Source organism: Heptranchias perlo, chromosome 24 (assembly GCF_035084215.1).
Source record: "Heptranchias perlo isolate sHepPer1 chromosome 24, sHepPer1.hap1, whole genome shotgun sequence".
Taxonomy (NCBI): domain Eukaryota; kingdom Metazoa; phylum Chordata; class Chondrichthyes; order Hexanchiformes; family Hexanchidae; genus Heptranchias; species Heptranchias perlo.
Window position 1 is genome coordinate 7,775,132 of NC_090348.1, and position 20,667 is coordinate 7,795,798.

At 43.8% G+C, this 20,667-nt stretch overlaps 1 protein-coding gene across 4 annotated transcripts in view; it reads left to right on the plus strand.

The window, feature by feature from the left end:
* The window catches only part of sox5 (SRY-box transcription factor 5), a 270,199-nt gene that overhangs the window by 193,486 nt on the left and 56,046 nt on the right, over window positions 1–20,667 (plus strand). For all 4 annotated transcript variants that reach the window (XM_068004705.1, XM_068004704.1, XM_068004706.1 and 1 more), the window contains one exon: window positions 16,335–16,481. In XM_068004705.1, the coding sequence (XP_067860806.1) occupies window positions 16,335–16,481 (147 nt within the window). The remainder of the gene's footprint in view (window positions 1–16,334; window positions 16,482–20,667) is intronic.

Sequence of the window (20,667 nt, forward strand, 5' to 3'; positions counted from 1 at the left end):
TGGACAGGTGGAAGGAGTATCAGTGGGAGAGCATTTGCGTGGTAGTGATCATAATTCAGTTAGATTTAGCATAGTTATGGAAAAGGACAGAGATAGAACAGGAGTTAAAGTTCCCAGTTGGGGAAAGGCCAATTTTACTAAGCTGAGAAGTGATTTAGCAAAAATGGACTGGAAACAGCTACTTGAAGATAAATTAGTGTCAGAGCAGTGAGAGGCATTCAAGGGGGAGATTCAAGGGGTTCAGAGTAAACATGTTGCCACAAAGAAAAAGGGTGGGACTGCCAAATCTAGAGCCCTCTGGATGACAAGGAGCATACAGGGTAAGATAAGGCAAAAAAGGGAAGCTTATATCAGACACTGAGAGCTCAATACTGCAGAAAACCTATAGGAGTATGTAAAGGGATGAAATTAGGAAAGCAAAGAGAGGGCTTGAAAAAATATTGGCAAGTAAAATTAAGGAAAACCCAAAAATGTTTTATAAATACATAAAGAGCAAGAGGATAACTAAGGAAAGAGTAGGGCCTATAAGAGACCAAAAAGGTAAACTATGTGTGGAGGTGGAAGATGTGGATATGGTTCTTAATGAATACTTTGCGTCTTTCTTCACAAAAGAGGGGGACGATACAGAGATTGTAGTTAAGGAGGAGGAGTGTGAAATATTGGATGGGATAAACATAGTGAGAGAGGAAGTATTAAGGGGTTTAGCATCTTCGAAAATAGATAAATCACCAGGCCCGGATGAAATGTATCCCAGGCTGCTAAGAGAAGCAAGGGAGGAAATAACGGAGGCTCTGACCATCATTTTCCAATCCTCCCTGGCTACAGGCGTAGTGCTGAAGGATTGGAGGATTGCTAACGTTGTACCATTGAATAAGAAGGGAGAAAGAGATAGACCGAGCAATTATAGGCCAGTCAGTCTAATCTCGGTGGTGGACAAGTTGTTGGAATCGATTCTGAGGGACAGAATAAATCGTCATTTAGAAAGGCATGGAGTAATCAAGGACAGTCAGCATGGATTTGTTCAGGGAAGGTCGTATCTGACCAACTTGATTGAATTTTATGAGCAGATAACAAGGAGGGTCAATGAGGGTAACGCGTTTGATGTAGTGTACATGTATTTTAGCAAGGCTTTTGACAAGGTTCCACATGGCAGACTGGTCAAAAAAGTAAAAGCCCATAGGATCCAAGGGAAAGTGGCTAGTTGGATCCAAAATTGGCTCAGTGGCAGGAAGCAAAATGTAATGGTTGACGGGTGTTTTTGCGACTGGAAGGCTGTTTCCAGTGGGGTCCCGCAAGTCTCAGGACTAGGTCCCTTTTTGTGATATATATTAATGATTTGGACTTGAATGTGGGGGGCTTGATCAAGAAGTTTGCAGAAGATACAAAAATTGGCTGTGTGGTTGATAGTGAGGAGGAAAGCTGTAGGCTGCGGGAAGATATCAATGGTCAGTTGGGCAGAAAAGTGGCAAACGGAATTCAATCAAGATAAGTGTGAGGTAATGCATTTGGGGAGGGCAAACAAGGCAAGGGAGTACACAACAAATGGGAGGATACTGAGAGGTGTAAAGGAACAAAGGGACCTTGGAGTGCATGTCCACAGATCACTGAAGGTAGCAGGACAGGTAGATAAGGTGGTTAAGAAGGCATACGGCATACTTTCCTTTATTAGCCGAGGCTTAGAATATAAGACCAGAGAGGTTATGTTAGAACTGTATAAAACATTGGTTAGGCCACAGCTTGAGTACTGCGTATAGTTCTGGTCACCACATTACAGGAAAGATGTGATTGCACTAGAGAGGGTACAGAGGAGATTTACGAGGATGTTGCCAGGGCTGGATAATTTTAGCTATGAGAAAAGATTGGATAGGCTGGGGTTGTTTTCTTCAAAGGAGGCTGAGAGGTGATTTAGTTGAGGTGTATAAAATTATGAATGGGCTAGATAGAGTGGATAGGGAGGGCCTATTTCCCTTAGCAGAGGGGTCAGTGACCAGGGGGCATAGATTTAAAGTAATTGGTAGAAGGATTAGAGGGGAGCTGAGGACAAAGTTTTTTCACCCAGAGGGTGGTGGGGGTCTGGAACTCACTGCCTGAAAAGGTGGTAAAGGCACAAACCCTCAACTCATTTAAAAAGTACTTGGATGTGTACTTGAAGTGTCGTAACCTACAGGGCTACGGACCAAGTGCTGGAAAGTAGGATTAAGCGGGCTAACTCTTTTTAGGCTGGCAAGGACACGATGGGCCGAATGGCTTCCTTCTGTGCCGTATCTTTCTATGATTCTATGAATCTATATGTATGACATATTTGATAATGGTGGTCATGTAACCTTACAAGCATTTTATTGCTTGTAAGGTCACATGTCTATTTGAAGGTTCTCCACATACCGTAAACTTCAGTTCATCCAAAACTCTGCCGCCCATATCTTAACCCGCACTATGTCCTCACCCATAACCCCTGTCCTTATTGACTTACATTGGTGCCCAGTTTTCCAATGTCTTCAATTTAAAATTCTCATCCTGGTGTTTAAATCCCGAAAGGGCCTGGCCCCTCTCTATCTCTGTAACCTCCTCCAGCCCTACAAATAGCCCAGCCCCAGAACTCTCTCTTCCTTTGACTCTGGCCTCTTGTGCACCCTCCCCGTCCATTCATCCCACCATTGGCTGTATCTTCAGCTGTCTAGGCCCCATGCTCTGGAGTTTGATCCCTACACCGTTCTGCCTCTCCACCTCCCTCTCCTCCTTTAAGACCCTCCTTAAAACCCACCTCTTTGACGAAGCTTTTGGTCATCCCTTCTAATATCTGCTTCTTTGACTTGGCATCCATTTTTATTGACTCTACCCCTGTGAAACACCTTGAGATGTTTTTCTACATTGAACGAGCTCTATAAATGCTAGTTGTAGTTTTTGTTCATTTTTAGGCTGATATGCGATCCCCTTGCCCGGTGCCCACCAATGCCTTGCTCCCCACCCAGAGTCCCTCCCCAACCCCCACACATACTGGCAAAGTGACTGCGCACAAGAGGCAACGGGGAGCTCTTTATGCAAGACGCACCCAAGGGTGCCAGTACCTTTCGCAAATGGCTCACCTCACTTTACCCAGTGAGGCCAGCCCATCGGCACATAGGCAGCGAGGCGGGCAGACTGCATCGTTTGCAGGGAGCGGGTGAGTTCGTGCTGTTTTGAGGTTGAGATCTAGACACACGGTCAGGTCAGGTCGAGGGTGGCTCTACATTATAGACCGTTGCTTGTGATATTAGTGGAGAATGCGTAATACATTCTTAAGACATTGCTCTGTCTACTGTTATTAAGACAGGACTAACCATTCATTTCTAGGTAGCTTAACTCCTCCATTACAATACTGGATGTGTTCAACATTCATCCACTAACATCCCAAACAGTAATTTCTAGGTTTATATCTGATTGGTGATGACTCTACCTGGGAGTGGTTCATGTAGGTCATCCATAATGTGTACAAACCCACACAGAAAGTAAATTAACATGTCTTTTATTTCATGTGAAACAAAATAAGATGGAAGTCAGTGATATTTAGTGAGTAACGTTTGTATTCTATTGTTGGTGTTCCCCTCTAAATGAAGGCCCTCTTTAATCCTTGACCCCATCACTGAACATGACCAGTTTAACCAACAGTGCCCCACAAAGATCAATTGTTTTGTTATTTCCCAAAACCTGTCTTTCAGACAAGAGCAGTTTAGGAGATTGTTTCTGGTTTTGGAGGTGAGGTCCAGACCCTCCTTGGGGCACTTCATGAACATATCCAGTCACCCTTCAGCATGAGCCAACCACCCCTTCTAGTAACAGAGCCAGGAGCTCGCAGGGCAGTGTGTAGACCAGTGCGAGCAAAATGTCCGGTCGAAGAGCTCAGTTTCACATTCTAAAAGAAAACGTCTCTGAAATGTTTACATTTGAAACCTGCTAATTTTAAATGACATGCACTCACAATAAACTTTAAAGCTAGCAATGGAATCAGGGGCCCATTCCAGTTTTAAACATAATTTGTATAGGACCAAACTAGGTAAAACATACTGGGGGTAATTTTAACTTTGGGCAGTAGTGTAAACGGTTGATATCGAATTAGCCGCCCGTTATACACCTCACTCGAATTTTCCTTCCATTGACTTCAATAAAATGGAAAATTGGACCTGGTGTATAGATGATGGCTAATTAGATATCGTCCGTTTTACACCATTGCCCAAAATTAAAATTACCCCCACTGAGTCATCCAATCTGCGGATGCTACTTTCATGAATATTACTTATACGCATTGTCCGTACATTTTGCCCATTTTCACAGAGCAGTTCAAGACTTTAAAGGTGAGACATCCCCGTCCTTATAATGTGCTCAGGCTCTCCTGGCATTAGGCTAAGTGAATGCAGCAAAGGCACTTGGTTTCACCCATGTCAGGTCGGTTTGTAACGACCCGATGAGCGCTTTTACGACAACTGTGTTTAAAGGCTAGAATAACGCAGCCAGGAATCAAGAACAAGAATGGAGGCTGTTTATAAATAAAAAAATCATTTGTAAAATCCCACCCTTAACAGACTGAAACTGGCTTGTTTTGTACCTGCATTTTGCCATCCAATGTGGAGTTTGTAACAGGGCTGCGGCTGCCAACCCCTGGAGTCTCCAAGAATTAAAGATTAATCTCCAGGACACTGCTGTAAGCAACCCAAGAGAAAAAGTGTAGGAGGCATTGAAAAAAAGTGTTTTTTTAAAAAGAATTTCTGTGAACACTTTTGCTTTTTAGTTATAAAAATATCGGACGTGGGGTAAAAAGGCTGTTTGACTGACAGTCAAGTATTATCCAATCGGGTAACGAAGTTTATTCACTTTCCGACTGGTGTGGGAAGATGGTGCTTGGTGAGGATGGACATGTTGGGTGACCAATGGCGAGTGTGCGGGGGCGGGGCGGTGGGAGGTCATGTGATGAAACCTCCAGGAATACGTCCAACCAGAGTTGGCAACCCTAAACAGAGGCCACTTCGGATTTCTACTTTTATTTTCCAAACAGAACAAATTTAAATTCTGCCCTTTCATTTGCACAGTTTCCGAATCAGTGGGCAACTGCCCCCCTCCCCCCATTCCCCCTTCCTCCCCTTCTCCACCCCCTCGCCCCCCCCAGTTGATACTAGTTCGCTCGCGCTGTTCTAAATCCGGCCTTCATCTGTATGGATGTGTTTTCTGGTAGGTGAGGAGGCCCATGCCTCAGGTAGAATCAGCATTACACACGCAATTAATACTGCACAGCTGCAAGAGCGCCAGTCATTTGCATATGTATTTATAGAGGGAAAGGAGAAAAAAAACACAATTATAATTCAACAACATTCTGCATATTGAAGGACGCAGGGCACTAATGCAATGCAGAGAGCGGTTTTGAAAATTCTTTTTTACATAATAAATAGGCCCCGTAGTTTAAGGACTCTGTTTAAAAGATAATGTCGTGTTTAAATAGCTGTTAGCTTTTGGAGCACTCTCTCTGTTGTACTCCCTTCATTGTCTTTGCCTACAAGAAGCCCGGAAGTGTTTATTGTCGCAGGTGCCTGAAGGAGAGGTGATTGATAATAAATTAGCTACATATTTACCTCACTAGGAGCGCTGGAGGCTGACTGAATGTCACAGGGGCCGCCATTTAGGAGGTTGACCTGCCTCATCTTGTCACATACAGAGAGCAGGTCACTGGTTCCATGTACCATACATCTCTTGCTGATACGGTGAATGACAGGTCCAACCTATCCTGCTGAGCTCATAAACAAGAGAGAGTGAAAGAAAGAAATGTGAAAGAGGAGGGGGGAATGGGGTCGGGGGGGGGGGGGGGGGTGGTGGAGAATGGGGAACGAAGCCAACCAATTTGTGGTCTGGTTATTGGAAAATAAATGATGAGAATATTATGCTTGGGAATGAAAGAGATTCCAGCTATGCGTGTACAAGTCCAGTTTTGAATGGAGCTGTATTTACTGGTTGATGACCTGAAGATGAGATGAGCACCCTGTTCATCCTCCTTCTGTAATGAACAGGAACGCTGGCGCTGTATAAAGAGGGTCAATCGAATAGGTCATGCATCATATGGGGAGGCAGATGTTGGAACATATTGTAATGGATTACTCTTCTGTGCGAGGATTGGCTTGTGGAGAGCAGATCAGCTGGTGCTTAATACTTTCACTCGAGTCGAGGAATGTAATGAATTTACCTCAATAGCAGCAGCTGGAGCTGCTGTTGTTCCTGTGATTTGTAATGCATGCGTCGCTTCTTTGAAGGGTAAGAGCAAAAGCTGAGCTCTTTGCAAGGTGTAGATGACAAGGATTATAAGTCTAGCTGCTGTAATTGGTGTTGTGAAACTCAGCCTTAACCCTTTAAAGACCAACCTCCAAAGGCCAATGGAGCATTTCACCAGCCATCTCGTCAAGTAAATAGAAAGCATTTTAGAATTAAGTTTTATACCACATGCAAGCCCGGTGGCCTTCCGTCTTGCAAAAGATAGAAAGAACTTGCATTTATTTTATAATTAAGTTTTATACCTGCACGCTGGTCTTGCAAAAGAACTTGCATTTATATAACGCCTTTCACAATCTTAGTCCATCCCAAAGCGCTTTACAGCCAATGAAGTACTTTTGAAGACTAGTCACTGATGTAATGTAAGAAACACGGCAGCCAATTTGTGCACAGCAAGGTCCCACAAACAGCAAGAAGATAATGACCAGATAATCTGTTTTAGTGGTGTGGGTTGAGGGATCAATATTGGCCAGGACAGCGGGGAGAACTACCCTGCTCTTCTTCGCAGTAGTGTGGTAGGATCTTTTACGTCCACCAGAGAGGACAGATGGGGTCTTGTTTTAACGTCTCATCCGCAAGGTGGCACCTCCGACAGTGCAGCATGCCCTCAGTACTGCACTGGAGTATCAGCCTAGATTTTGTGCTAAGTCTCTGGAGTGGGGCTTGAACCCACAACCTTCTGAGTCAGAGTTGAGAGTGAGCTATGGCTGACACCATGGACAATTTGGGAGTTTTCTGGGGACCAGCGTGAATGCTGCTTGGGTCAGACTGGTTCTCTGAACCCTGTATAGCACTACATGAACAGTGAACTAAACTTTTACACCATTTCCCGACAGTGCAGCATTCCCTCAGTCCTGCACTGGAGCATCAGCGTAGATTTTGCACATGAACTTGAGAAATCCTGGGATTTTGGCACAACTCTTGAAATTTTCGGCAGTTGTTGAAGCGAGGCACAAAACCCCTAATTTTCCACCTTTTGTGCGAGTTTTTTTTAAATTGAGTTTCGTTCCGCCTGGCCAATCAGGGCACTGTATAAACCTCATTTGGCACAATGTGAAGCCAAAGGGAACAAAGGAATACAGGCTCGCCACTGACTTAACTACCCAAATCCAAAGGTCAGCCCTTTGAAGCATCGCAAATGTGTCATGTTGATTGTTTACAAATGTGCAAGAAAATGGAGATTTTAAATTTGTCTTTAAAGACATGAAGTTTGACCCCCCCCTCGTCTCCTTCCTGGACACTTCTTTTAAAATGATCCTTCAGGATGTTACATCGTTTATATATTTTTAAAACCTTCCTTTAAAAACAAAATAATTTTGGTAAAATTAATTTTAATAAATTGCATTCCACACATCCTCCAAACAAAACCTGAAGTATTCCACGCATTAATCAGCTAAAAAATAATAGTTGAGGTACAATGGCACGGTTAAAATTAAGCCCAGTTTTCCTTTTTTATTTCTTCACTTATTATTTCCCCCACAAACCCATTCCCAACACCATTCTCCACTTGAAAGGACAGTTAGGCCTCCTATGCCTCGGCCTGAGCCCGTTTTGTTCTAAAATGGCTGCCAAGGGAGGAGCGAGATTCACTCTGGTCAGTTTTTCCCTCACTTTTCCCTCATTCTCATTGGAGAAGCATCCTTGCTCTGCTCAATGACTTCTCTAACTGATTAGCAACTTATTGTAATGGGCCAAGTGCAGGCAATTGGGACTAGCTTAGTGATATAAACTGGGCGACATGGACATGTTGGGCCAAAGGGCCTGTTTCCATGTTGTAAACTTCTATGATTCTATGACTCAATGCATTACATAGGGCAATGTTCCTGCCAGCGTATCCGTTGATTTGTCGTGAGCAATGCCATAGAAGATTTGATAATATATATGAAAAAGTCTTGCATCCAGGCATCACACGCCAGACTTCTCACTCCAAATGTTGAACTCTGGGCATCACACTCATGTTGTCACAATCTGGATGTCGCAGCCCCGATATCACACTCCAGACGTCACGTTCCAGTTGTTACACAAGCTCTATGATGTGGTATATCTAGTCTTCCAAAAAGCTTTTGACAAAAGTGCCAAACGAAAGGCTTTAGGGTAAACTCAAAGATATGGGGATTCAGGATAAGACTTGCAAATGAATAAGTAATTGGCTGAAGAGTAGAAAACAATGAATACTCGTTAGAGGAGTTATGTCCGAGTGGGGCAAGTACCAGGTAACTTGCCCTAAGGCTCAATGTTATGACCACTACTGTTTCTAGTTTACATCAGTGACTTGGATTCAGAAACTCAATAAAATTGGACAAATTTGCAGAAAATGCCACAAAAGGAGAAGCAGTGGCATTGGAAGAGGCAGCTCAGAAATTACAGAATGAGTTGGTCAAAATATGTAAGTGGGCAGAACGATGGCAGATGAAATTTAATACAGACAAGTGCACATGGACGAGAAAAATGGGAACACACCTTCTCCATGAATAGTGTTGAAATAACTAAGGGTGAAACTGAAAGACACCCAGGAGTCTTAGTAAACGCGACACTCAACATGTCCAACCAATGCAGAGCAACAATCAACAAAGACAACACAATGTGGAACTATATAGACAGCACAGTGGAACACAAGTCAGAGGAAATTGTAATCACACTGTACAGTGCTCTGGTCAGACTGCACCTTGCGTACTGGGTCCAGTGTCACCAAGGCACAAGGCCAATGCCTGGTATTAGTGGTCCGAGTTTTGTAGAAAGAGGGGAGAAGTCTCAGCTTATCCCCTTAAAAGGGTGTATCTTATAGAGGTATATAATATAAGAAATGTTGTGGAAAAGGTAAATCTGGAAAATTACTTTTAATTAAATTATGAGAGTAAGACAAAGGTTCAAACTAGGAAAAGGGACATTTAGGACTGATAATAGGAGGTTCTTTTCTCACAGAGAGTCAGCAACACACAGAGTGGACTCCTAGACAGAGTAAGTAGGGCAAAAACTCTGGAATAAATGAATAAAAAATTGGATGTTGCAATGGGGGAGATTTTAAGGGTCTTTCTGGATGGATGAACTAAGATGGCCTCCCTCATCCTTAAGTGTTTTATGATATAGTGAAAAGGGGAAAAATGGACATCCCACTGAGAGTCGCATAACTTCACGAGCAGTGGAGAACCAAAATGTACAATTGTCAGAGCATCCATCTATGCCGAACCCATTAATAGCCCTGTAAAATGTCTCTGAGGTCTTTCTATGTTATCATCAACCACCCAGGTTCAATTTTGTGACATCTGTCCTTATTCTGTCTGTATTTTGTTGTGAAACATGAAAGCAAAGTAGTGTTCAATCCCACCACTTTACTTCTTTGCGGAGAGCAATTTAATTGACCAACCGGTGACAGCGAACAGCACTCCCCTCCCCCACCAGTACTACCTTCTCACAACCCATAACGAGAAAGGGGGGGGAGGCAACTGAAATTAAGCACGTACATCGGGTACAAATCCTATGTTGTGTTCGCACAAAGAGCATTTAACCTATAGGAGCTGGAGAATTGAAGTGCTTTCTGATAGTTTGGGAATAACTTTATATATTTCCAATATACATCCTTACTATATGGAACTATAGCCAAAAGCAAAGTGGACTAATACATCAAAACATTTCTTTGCTGTTTAGTAAAGTAGATACTCATCAAAGCGAGGGATAGACCAATTTATGTAACCATTGTATAGCCCTGTATGCAGCTACAGCGTAAAGCTCCCTACTTGGTAGTCCAACGTTATGACTTGCAAGCTCAGGTACTGAACGGTACTTTCTTACTGCATTAATCTGATGTCCCCATTACCCAAAGAAGCCGTGTCGATTTACTGCCAATTTGTGAGTGAGTTGGTGCACAGACTCACACTCACTGGAAAATGGGTCGAGGCACCCTAAACCTGTCCAACTTTCGTAGGAACATAGGAACAGGAGGAGGCCATTCAGCCCCTTGAGCCTGTTCTGCCATTCAATTAGAACATGGCTGAACTGTATCTTAACTCCACCTTGGTTCCGTAACCTTTAATACCCTTGCCTAACAAAATCTATCAATCTTCAGTTTTGAAATTTTCAATTGACCCCCAGCCTCAACAACTTTTTGGGGAAGAGAGTTCCATATTTCCACTACCCTTTGTGTGAAGAAGTGTTTCCTGACATCACTTTTGATCATTGGAAGCAGCAGAGACAGGGGATTTCATCCCACAAACCAGGGCTGGATTTGAATCAAGGTCTCAGAGGTGTAAAGAAAGTGCTCTGAAGCACTGCCCCACCCAGCGCCAACTGTAGTCTTCCATTTTTAGGAGTCTGACTGAGCCGGGTTTTTAGGTAATAACATGGCATGATCACCTCAGTTGAGTGCAAAGTGTTCATCAGTAGACACTTGATGCATTAATTAAAGGACGTTTCCATCCTGATTATAACTGCGGATGAATTGAAGATCGCTCTGCATCATAGCTCGTTTTTGTCATGTCTAACTCAGCAAGCTAAACACTGTGTAGAACTCAGCAGCTTATTTTTATAAACATACTTTTCCTCTTTTCTCATGGCCTGTCACCTTGACACATGTTTGTGATGTAGAGGTGTGGGAGAGAGAGAGAGACTGGAGGTTTAGGAGATTGATGCCATTGCAAATCTGTGATCAGCTGATTTGACTGACCATTGGCGGCCATGCCATCAGCCGTCTAGGTCTTGAAATCTGGAATTCCCTCCCTAAACCCCTCATCCTCCCCACCCCTCTCTCCTTTAAGATGCTCCTTAAAACCCACCTCTTTGACCAAGCTTTTGGTCACCTGTCCAAAAGTCTCCTCCTTTGGTTCGGTGTCAAATTTTGTCTGATTACGTTAAAGGCACTATATAAATGCAAGCTGTTGTTGGTTTTAATAAGGTGGTAGAGGCAGTATTAGCTAAAAATCAAAATGATTGCTCTACCACCTCCACTGCACAGTGACCACACACCCAGGGTTTTGTGGAGCAACACCAGCAACCCTTTCCCATCAAGGGGATGGTGCCATTGTGCCCAGCGGGTCCTGTTGACTTGCTCGTTGCCTATTGCAAGAATAGCCAAAAACCTGAAGTCTTTTTTAATCATTCCATGGGTCTGTTCCTTCCTCGCTGATGTGTAATGGAAGACACTGTTCAGTATTATTTCCACTCCAGTCTCTGATCCCAGGGAGATGCCACCAGTTGATGTCTTTACCACCGGGTGTGTAGAGTCAGTCTAGGGTTGTACAAGTGACATCTCAGTGACTGTATGTACTGGTTTTGTGCTTAAAGTTTATTACTTCAAGACAGAACAGAAAGTGCGGTGGTAACAAAACCTTCTATTGTGGTCAGAGGGTTTTGGGGTCAATCTGGAATGAATTTGGTTCTGACTTTGTGCGATGATCAGCCTTGGCAGGTTGGCAACTGTTAGAACCCAACTCTTCGTACAGTTGATGTACGGAAGTATAACAATGAAAGCAAATTATACACTGACGATAACACATTTACATTCTTTAATGATTCTATTAATGTTCTTGTGCCTAGAGGTACACATGAATGAATAGATTTATCAGATAATTATCTGTATCTTTCAAGATGTCATTTGACATCCATTATAATCTTGTAAGGTTTGAACAGATTCACCCAAAATAACTATTTGGTTAAATAAAATTAATTGTTCTAGATTGTCAGAAATGTTTCCTGTTAGAATGTTTTAAACTGCGGAGCTGGGCGTTTGTATAAATGGCAGCCTGTCACCTGTGGAGCCGTGGGTTTAAATATAACTAACAAATTTGCATTTATATGGCGCCTTTCACAACCTCAGGATGTCCCAAAGCGCATCACAGCCAATGAAGTACTTTTTGAAGTGTAGTCACTGTTGTAATGTAGGAAACATGGCAACCAATTTGCACATAGCAAGGTCCCACAAACAGCAATGTGATAATGACCAGATCATCTGTTTTAGTGATGTTGATTGAGGGATAAATAATGGCCAGGACACCGGGGAGAACTCCCCTGCTCTTCTTCAAAATAGTGCCAGGGGATCTTTTACGTCCACCAGAGAGGGCAGATGGGGCCTCGGTTTAAGGTCTAATCCAAAAGACAGCACCTCCGACAGTGCAGCACTCGCACTGGGAGTGTCAGCCTAGATTATGTGCTCTGGATGTGGGACTCGAACCCACAAGCTTCTGACTCGGAGGCCATTGTGCAACCCACTGAGCCACGGCTGACACTGAGAAGACCCCCTAGGATCAGCGGTGAAAGCGTCCCCTTTTCTGCTGGCCCATTCTTAGTGTGGTTACTGTGGATTTGAGTTCACAGCACATGACTGTCCATAAAGCTCAACAGAAATGTTGAATGGTGCTCCTGTCAGTTTGTTTTATTGTGTGACTGCCGTGACAGTGAAGAGGCAGCTGCCCGCCTCAGACCGGCACTAAACGAACAGCTGTATGATTTTCATCATTACAGGTGACTAGCTTAGCTATTTTTTTTTTACCTTGCTCAATGTTACAATAACCACTCCGAGTAATAGCAGGTTCCTTGCATGTGCTTCTAAAGCTTGGTGTCTCCACTTACACCGGAGCTGCCATTCCTTTGAATGGATGTGCAGATGCTTTGGCCAGGTCGGAATTTAATACTCAATTTCCTCCAAAGTGAAATCAATAGGTGGGGTGAAGGGGGTGGGGGGGTGGCAGTGGGGAACAGCTGGCTTTTTTTAAACCTACATAACATCTTTTCTTGATGAGGAAGTATTAGCTTGATCTGCAAATCTGCCTCCAACACTCCCACCCCTGAAAATAAATTGCTTGCACAATGAGGAAATCATGTTATCTGTCAATCCGAGTTAATATTCACTTCTGTGTTTGATTTTGGAAATGAGCCCTCATTTCTGCCCCCACTCCAAACGCTGACCTCCCAGCCTTACTTTCGGGAAACAATATATTAAAAAAATTCCTCCACCTCAGCGTGACCCAGATTTTTTTTTTATTCTCGCTATTGTCATTTTTGTCCTTCTTGCATTTTTCTTTCCCTTTCTGGTTTCCTGGGCCTGTGCACACCCCTGGCTGACCCAGGGGGGCAGATGTGTCACATCCTTTATCTTCACCCAGTGCTCAGGTTTTTTTTAAGTCACTTCTGAGCTTTGTTGCCAGTGAATGCTTCGTGCAGCAGTAAGTGGCTGTCAGGTCGACTATGCCTCCATTCAGGATGCTGAGTGATAGTTATTGGCCCTGTAATGGAACTCAATTCAAACAGCAAATAAGCTTTGAACCAGTGGACTGGATACAGCAAGATGTCAGCAATTTAGTATGCATCAGCTCACTGAAGAGCATGTTTATTCTCTCACACACACTGCAGCAATCAGAGGAACAAACTGGGTGTAATTGGACTGAAATTACTTAAAATCACATTGCGATTTAAAAGCAAACTTCCTTACATGTGAGCTTTATATTTGCTATTGTTTGGGGAATGATACAGTGCATTGCAACATGAAAGAAAGTGCCTAATATGGGATTCTCTTCCCCCCCCCCTGCTCCTCGCTCTCCCTATTAAGAATTACTGGGTGGAGAAATGACAGCGAAAAAAAGGGAAGTACAGCTGCACAATATCATTGATGAAGCAAAAAGCTGTCTGAAAATAATAAACGTTTCTGGCCTTTGTTAAATCATGCTTAAATATAGAATTCATTACATAGCAAAAAAAAGTATAAATGAAAAGCTGTGGTTGAAATTTGCTTCCTCAAATTAGAGGATGAGGATAAGAAAGATGTTATTTAGTTTATAAGCACAAGTGTGAAATGTGACCGTTAAGTCCCATGTCAGCTGAATGTAACTTTGGTTAACAATGCGACGCACATTAGGAGGGTCTCCAGGTTTGATTCTCAATCTGTGTGCTGAGTTAGCTGAACGCAGCTGGGATGGTAGTCAGGAATTGGGCAGGCAGGGGGAAGCAAATCAGCCATGGGACCCACTTAGGGTTGCCAACTCTGGTTGGACTTATTCCTGGAGGTTTTATCAAATGACCTCCAGTCGCCTCACCCAGTCAAACAGCCTTCTCCGCTCCCCCCTCCCCCACCCACCTCCAATATTTTTATAACTAATAAACAAAAGTTTTCAAAGGAAATGAAAAACAAAACACACCATCTTTTTTAATGCCCCTATGATTCTTCTCCCAGGTGTTGCTCGCAGCAGTGCCCAGGAGCTTAATCTTTAATTCCTGGAGACTCCGGGACAGTCCTGGAGAGTTGGCGACCCTGGACCCACTTCTGATGCAGTGACGACTCCTGGAGAGTGTAGACATGTTAATGCTGTGTGGGGACAGGGCTGGACTGACCAGTGGTCCCCATGAGCCAAATACCCTCCTGACATTCACTACCAAGGCGCTGGTGTGAAGGGTCCCCATTGGTGTGAGGCAGCAGAGGGTTTTGGTGTCCTGAGAACTATTATCCTTGTCAATGCCTTTGGCAGAGGTGGGGAGGACAATTGAAGCACACGTTCAAGCCAATAGAACTGTAAAGCCCTGTAAAGCGCTCTTAGATGTTCCTCTTTATGCGAGGACTGCTGTAGAGGGGAAGCTGTTGTCTTGCAGTCTGAAGTGAAGTCCTAGGAATGCAAGAGATCAATCCTGACGCAGCGACTCTCTTGACAGGAGTGCAGATTGTAGAACCAAGCACGGAGATCAAGCGACCCGGGAGTGGAGTCTCGCAATTCACGGGCTCATTTGTCTTCTTGAGGGGGTGGTCGAGCAGACCACCTGACCTCTAAAGCTGGCAAGTTTGCAATTCAGAGTCCTGTCAGTTCTCAACCAGGTATGAAGTGCTATATATTGGCGGGGCGCAATTAAACCAATTATACACTGGTTGGCTAAAACAAGTACCTCTGCCGAATACATTGACTAGGATATGATTCTTGGGACATCAGAACTCTAGTACTCACCCAAATGGGCACCGTTCATGTCTATGCCTCGGCAGTGAATGTCTGCAGGACATTTGGCGGGTGGGGAGAGGGAGAGGAGCATTGGCCAGCCCAACCATGCCCTCATACAACTTCCTACACTCTCCAAGGAGTCAGCCTTGCCTCAGTGGTAACAGTCATTCCTCTGAAGCCAAAGATCCTGGGTTCACTCCAGCACATAATCCAGGCTAACAATTCGGTGCAGGACTGAGAGAGTGCTGCGCTGTTGGAGATGCTGCCTTTTGGGTGAGATGTAAAATCGAGGCCCTCTCTCAGGTGGAGCTGAAAGATCCCTTGGCACTATTCGAAGAAGAGCAGGGAGTTCTCCTTGGCCAACATTTATCCCTCACCCAACACCACCAAAACAGATTATAGAGTCATAGAGAGTCATACAGCACGGATGGAGGCCCTTCGGCCCATCGTGTCCACGCCGGCCATCAAGCCCGGTCTACTCTAATCCCATATTCCAGCATTTGGTCCGTAGCCTATTATCTCATCGTTTATCTCATTGCTGTTTGTGGGATCTTGCTGTGTGCAAGTTGGCTGCCGTGTTTCCATACGTTACAACAGTGATTACACTTCAAAAGTACTTAATTGGCCGTGAATCACTTTGAGATGCCCTCAGGTCAAGGAAGGTGTTATATAAACGAGAGTCCTTGCTTTATCTGCCTGCCAAATGACAACATGGAGAATGGATAATGACTTGTAACCCCCCCCCCCCCGCAATCCCGTAGCCAAGGTTACATTGGGAGAAAGTGAATTGAACAAAAGACTCTGCAAAATAACCTGAAATGCTGTAACCAAAGCAAAATACTGCAGATGCTGGAAATCTGAAATAAAAACAGAAAATGCTGGAAATACTCAGCAAGTCAGGCAGCATCTGTGGAGAAAGAAACAGAGTTAAAAATGTTTCAGCACCCGCTCTACGTCAGTTTGCAACTCGTCAGTGGCCTGCCCTTGATTTTGAGTCCACGTGTGATTGCTTTATTTGGGTCTTTGTACAAGCCAGTGTGAAGTAGACTGTGCTGTGGCTACAATAAGGCAATGAAAAATTGTGGAAGTAACAGCAAAGAACGTGTATATTTATAATTATATCTATTGCTCTCGTTACAGCAGTTGTATGCAGCCCAACTTGCTGCGATGCAGGTGTCTCCTGGAGCCAAGTTACACGGCATGTCACAGGCCAGCTTAAGCAACACTCTATCACCCAACAACATCCAGACAGAGAAAAGCAGAAACACCCCGCCACCCAAAACCAAGGTACTGTGATCATCTTCCGAGTTATCGTGGCTTTCATATAATTGCATTTGTTCAGAATTGTTAAAGGCTTGTGTTTTTAACTCTGGCCTGTTCCTTTGTAAGCTATAAGGAGGAATCTTATTCACGATCTATGGGAGGGGAAGAGTAATAGACTCAAGGGGGACCTTGAAGATGGAAGCTGCTTGTTTTGGCTAGCAACTTAAGCATGGATTTCACTACTTGTTTACTTGCCGTTTTTTCTGAAGAGGCGTTAAACCCAGGCTCCTTTTGCCTGTTCAGGTGGATGTAAAAGATCCCACAGCACACGAGGAGGGAATTCTCCTGGCCTCCTAGCTAGCATTCATTCCTCAACCAACACCACCAAAACAGATCAATGGGTCATTCAACTCATTTGTTGTTTGTGGGACCTTGCTGTGCACAAATTAGCTGCTGTGTTAGCCCACGAAACAACAGTGACTGCAATTCAAATGGCTGTGAAACGCTTTGGAACGTCCTGAAGACATGAAAGGTGCTATTTCAATGTAAGCTCTTTTTTCCATTAAGAATCCTGGAAAGATCAATCATTTTGGGGTTTGCTGATTATCAAACAATAAAAAAATGGAACTCTTTGAAAGATAGCTGTGTTACATGAAAAAGGAAAATAGTTTTAGCCTGTTGTCTGTTCTGGGAGGTAAGAACAGCTGGGAGGAAGATTACCTCTGGCAGTGGGGGACTTTCTCTGATCACTATTTCTAGCGAAATCATTAATGCATCTTTTAGAATGCACTTATCAGGGGTAATCTTAACCTAACCTGCCTGGCGGGAAACTGAAGGATCGGAATGGGTGCCCGTTTTACACACCGCCCAATTTTACTTTCCATAGAAGTCAACGGAAAATAAAACAGGGCAGGTGATGTAAAATGGGTGGTCAGTTGGATTCTGTCACTTCCCTGCTGGTCGGATGAGCTTAAAATGACCCCTGTCGTTTTACTTGAGATAGCAACATAGGAAATCTTCCCGGTCTGCCTACGATGTCACCAACACATAGCGACCAGAGGAATATTTTCCCCTCATTTCTGTCATTAAATCATCCAGCCTTTTCCCGGTTATTCACGTTGGTGGCATTGAGCAGTTTAGGAGTGTAGCTAACTTAGTAGACCATGGATTGGCTATGGTATTCTGAACCACTGTTGTTCTATTGACAGAAGTCCAGTGGTAGGCTTGTGTCCATGGGTCAAATCAGATAAGATGTTCATCTTCATAGAATCATTACAGCACAGAAGGGGGCCATTTGGCCCATCGAGCCCATGCCGGCTCTTTGTAAGAGCAATCCAGTTAGTCCCATTCCCCCGCTCTTTCCCTGTAGCCCTGCAAATCTTTTCCCTTCAAGTATTTATCCAATTCCTTTTTGAAAACCACGATTGAATCTGCTTCCATCACCCTTTCAGGCAGCGCATTCCAGATCATAACTACTCGCTGCGTAAAAATGCTTTTCCTCACCTTTGATTCTTTTACCAATCACCTTAAATCTGTGTCCTTTGGTTCTCGACCCTTCCGCCAATGGGAACAGTTTCTTTCTATTTACTTTATCTAAACCTAATATCTAATTGAAGTATACAAAATTATGAAGGACCCATTTCCTTTAGCAGAGGGGTCAATTACCAGGGGGCATAGATTTAAAGTGATTGGTAGAAGGATTAGAGGGGAGCCCAGACAGTGGTAGGGGTCTGGAACTCACTGCCTGAAAGGGTGGTAGAGGCAGAAACCCTCATCACATTTAAAAAGTACTCGGATGTGCACTTGAAGTGCCGTGACCTACAGGGCTACGGAGCAAGAGCTGGAAAGTGGGATTAGGCTGGGTGGCTCATTTTCGGCCAGTGCGGACACGATGGGCCAAATGGCCTCCTTCTGTGCCGTAAATTTTCTATGATTCTACAACCCTTCATGATTTTGAACACTTCTATCAAATCTCCTCTTAGCCTTCTCTGCCCTAAAGAGAACAACCCCAGTTTCTCCAGTCTATCCATGTAACTAAAGTCCCTCATCCCTGGAAACATTCTAGTAAACCTTTTCTGCACCCTCTCTAAGGCCTTCACATCCTTCCTAAAGTGCGGTGCGGAGAACTGGACACAATACTCCAGTTGTGGCCGAGCCAGTGCTTTGTAAAGTTTCAACATAACTTCCTTAACCCAGGATCCCGTATGCTTTTTTAAGCGCTTTCTCAACTTGTCCTGCTACCTTCAAAGATTTGTGCGCATATACCCCTAGGTCTCTCTGTTCCTGCACCCCCTTTAGAAGTGTACCATTTAGTTTATATTGCCTCTCCTCATTCTTCTTGCCAAAATTTATCACTTCGCACTTCTCTGTGTTAGATTTCATCTGCCATGTGTCTGCCTATTCCACCAGCCTGTCTATGTCTTCTTGAAGTCTATTACTATCCTTCTCATTGTATACTACACTTCCAAGTTTTGTGTCATCTGCAAATTTTGATATTGTGCCCTGTACACCCAAGTCCAAGTCATTAATATATATCACAAAAAGCAGTGGTCCCAGTACTGACCCCTGGGGAACACCACTGTATACCTTCCCCCAGACTGGAAAAAAAACATTCACCACTACTCTCTGTTTCCTGTCACTTAGCCAATTTCGTATCCATGCTGCCACTGCCTCTTTTATTCTATGGGCTTCAATTTTATGGCACTTTATCAAACGCCTTTTGAAAGTCCATATACACAACATCAACCGCATTGCCCTCATCAACCCTTTCTATTACCTCAGCAAAAAACTTAATCAACTTAGTTAAACACGATTTGCCTTTAACAAGGCAAAATTTTGGCCGACAGTTCTGCTTAACAATGTGACTGAAAACTGACTTTGTACTTTGACTATTTGTCAATATACTCTACACAAACTGTAGACACCACCTGCCTAGCAAGGCCACTCTGATTTACAAGCTCCAGCTACAGGCATAAGTCAAGAACTATTCTCCTATTAAAATATTTATTGTACTTTGTATATCTCAACCTTTGACTCCATAGTTGACCCCAACAGATTTGCCTGCAGATATCTAAGCACTCTTACATCACTATCTTTTCGTATTTATTTTTTTTGTGTGAGGAATGCCGTTGCTGGGGAAATTTAAAAAATTTCTACCTGCTGCTCCTACTGTCCATCTCAATGACTCACACGTCATGTGCAGCAGAGGTCATAGCAAAGTGTACAGCAAAGCTCCCTCTGAGCAGCCCATTATGTCTGAACTTCACCCTCTGACACTGGTCATCATCACGTTGCTGTTTGTGGGATCTTGCTGTGCGCAAACTGGCTACGAAATTACAACAGTGGCTACACTTCAAAAGTACTTCATTGGCTGTAAAGCGCTTTGGGACATCCTGAGGTCGTGAAAGGCACTATATAAAATGCAAGTCTTTATTTTAAAGCTATCCTCTGATGCACTGTTCTGGTATTCCCTTGTCCCCACATCGACATCCCTGTGGTCCCTCTGAGTGAGACTGCTAATTTGTGTTGAGCAATAAAAATAAAGACTTGCATTTATATAGCACCTTTCACAACCTCAGGATGTCCCAAAGTGTTTCACAGCCAATGAAGTACTTTTTGAAGTGTAGTCACTGTTGTAATGTAGGAAACACGGCAGCCAATTTGCGCAAAGCAAGATTCCACAAACAGCAATGTAAAAATGACCAGATCATCTGTTTTAGTGATGTTAGTTGAGGGATAAATATTAGCCAGGACACCGGGGAAAACTCCCCTGCTCTTCTTCGAAATCGTGCCATGGGATCTTTTACGATCACCTGAGAAGGCAGACGTAAACATATGTTTAACGTCTCACCCAAAAGACGGCACCTCCAACAGTGCAGCACTCCCTCAGTTCTGCACTGCAGTGTCAGTCTGGATTATGTTCTCAGGTCTCTGGAGTGGGACTTGAACCCACAACCTTCTGACACAAGAGATGAGAGTGCTGCCCATTGAGTCATGGCTGACTAGACTGGCCAATGAGCAGTTTTTTTGCTGTAAATACATACACACCAATTACCGGGTTCAGACTGTCCTGGCCTCATTTAATTTTGGACTTTCAAGAGACACTTGACTTTTATCCTATCAGCCTGAGCTGGATTCAAGCCTGGATTCCAGAGGTGAAGGGACAAGGGATTCTCCCGAAGACTGGGGATGGTCATCTTATTTTCTTTGT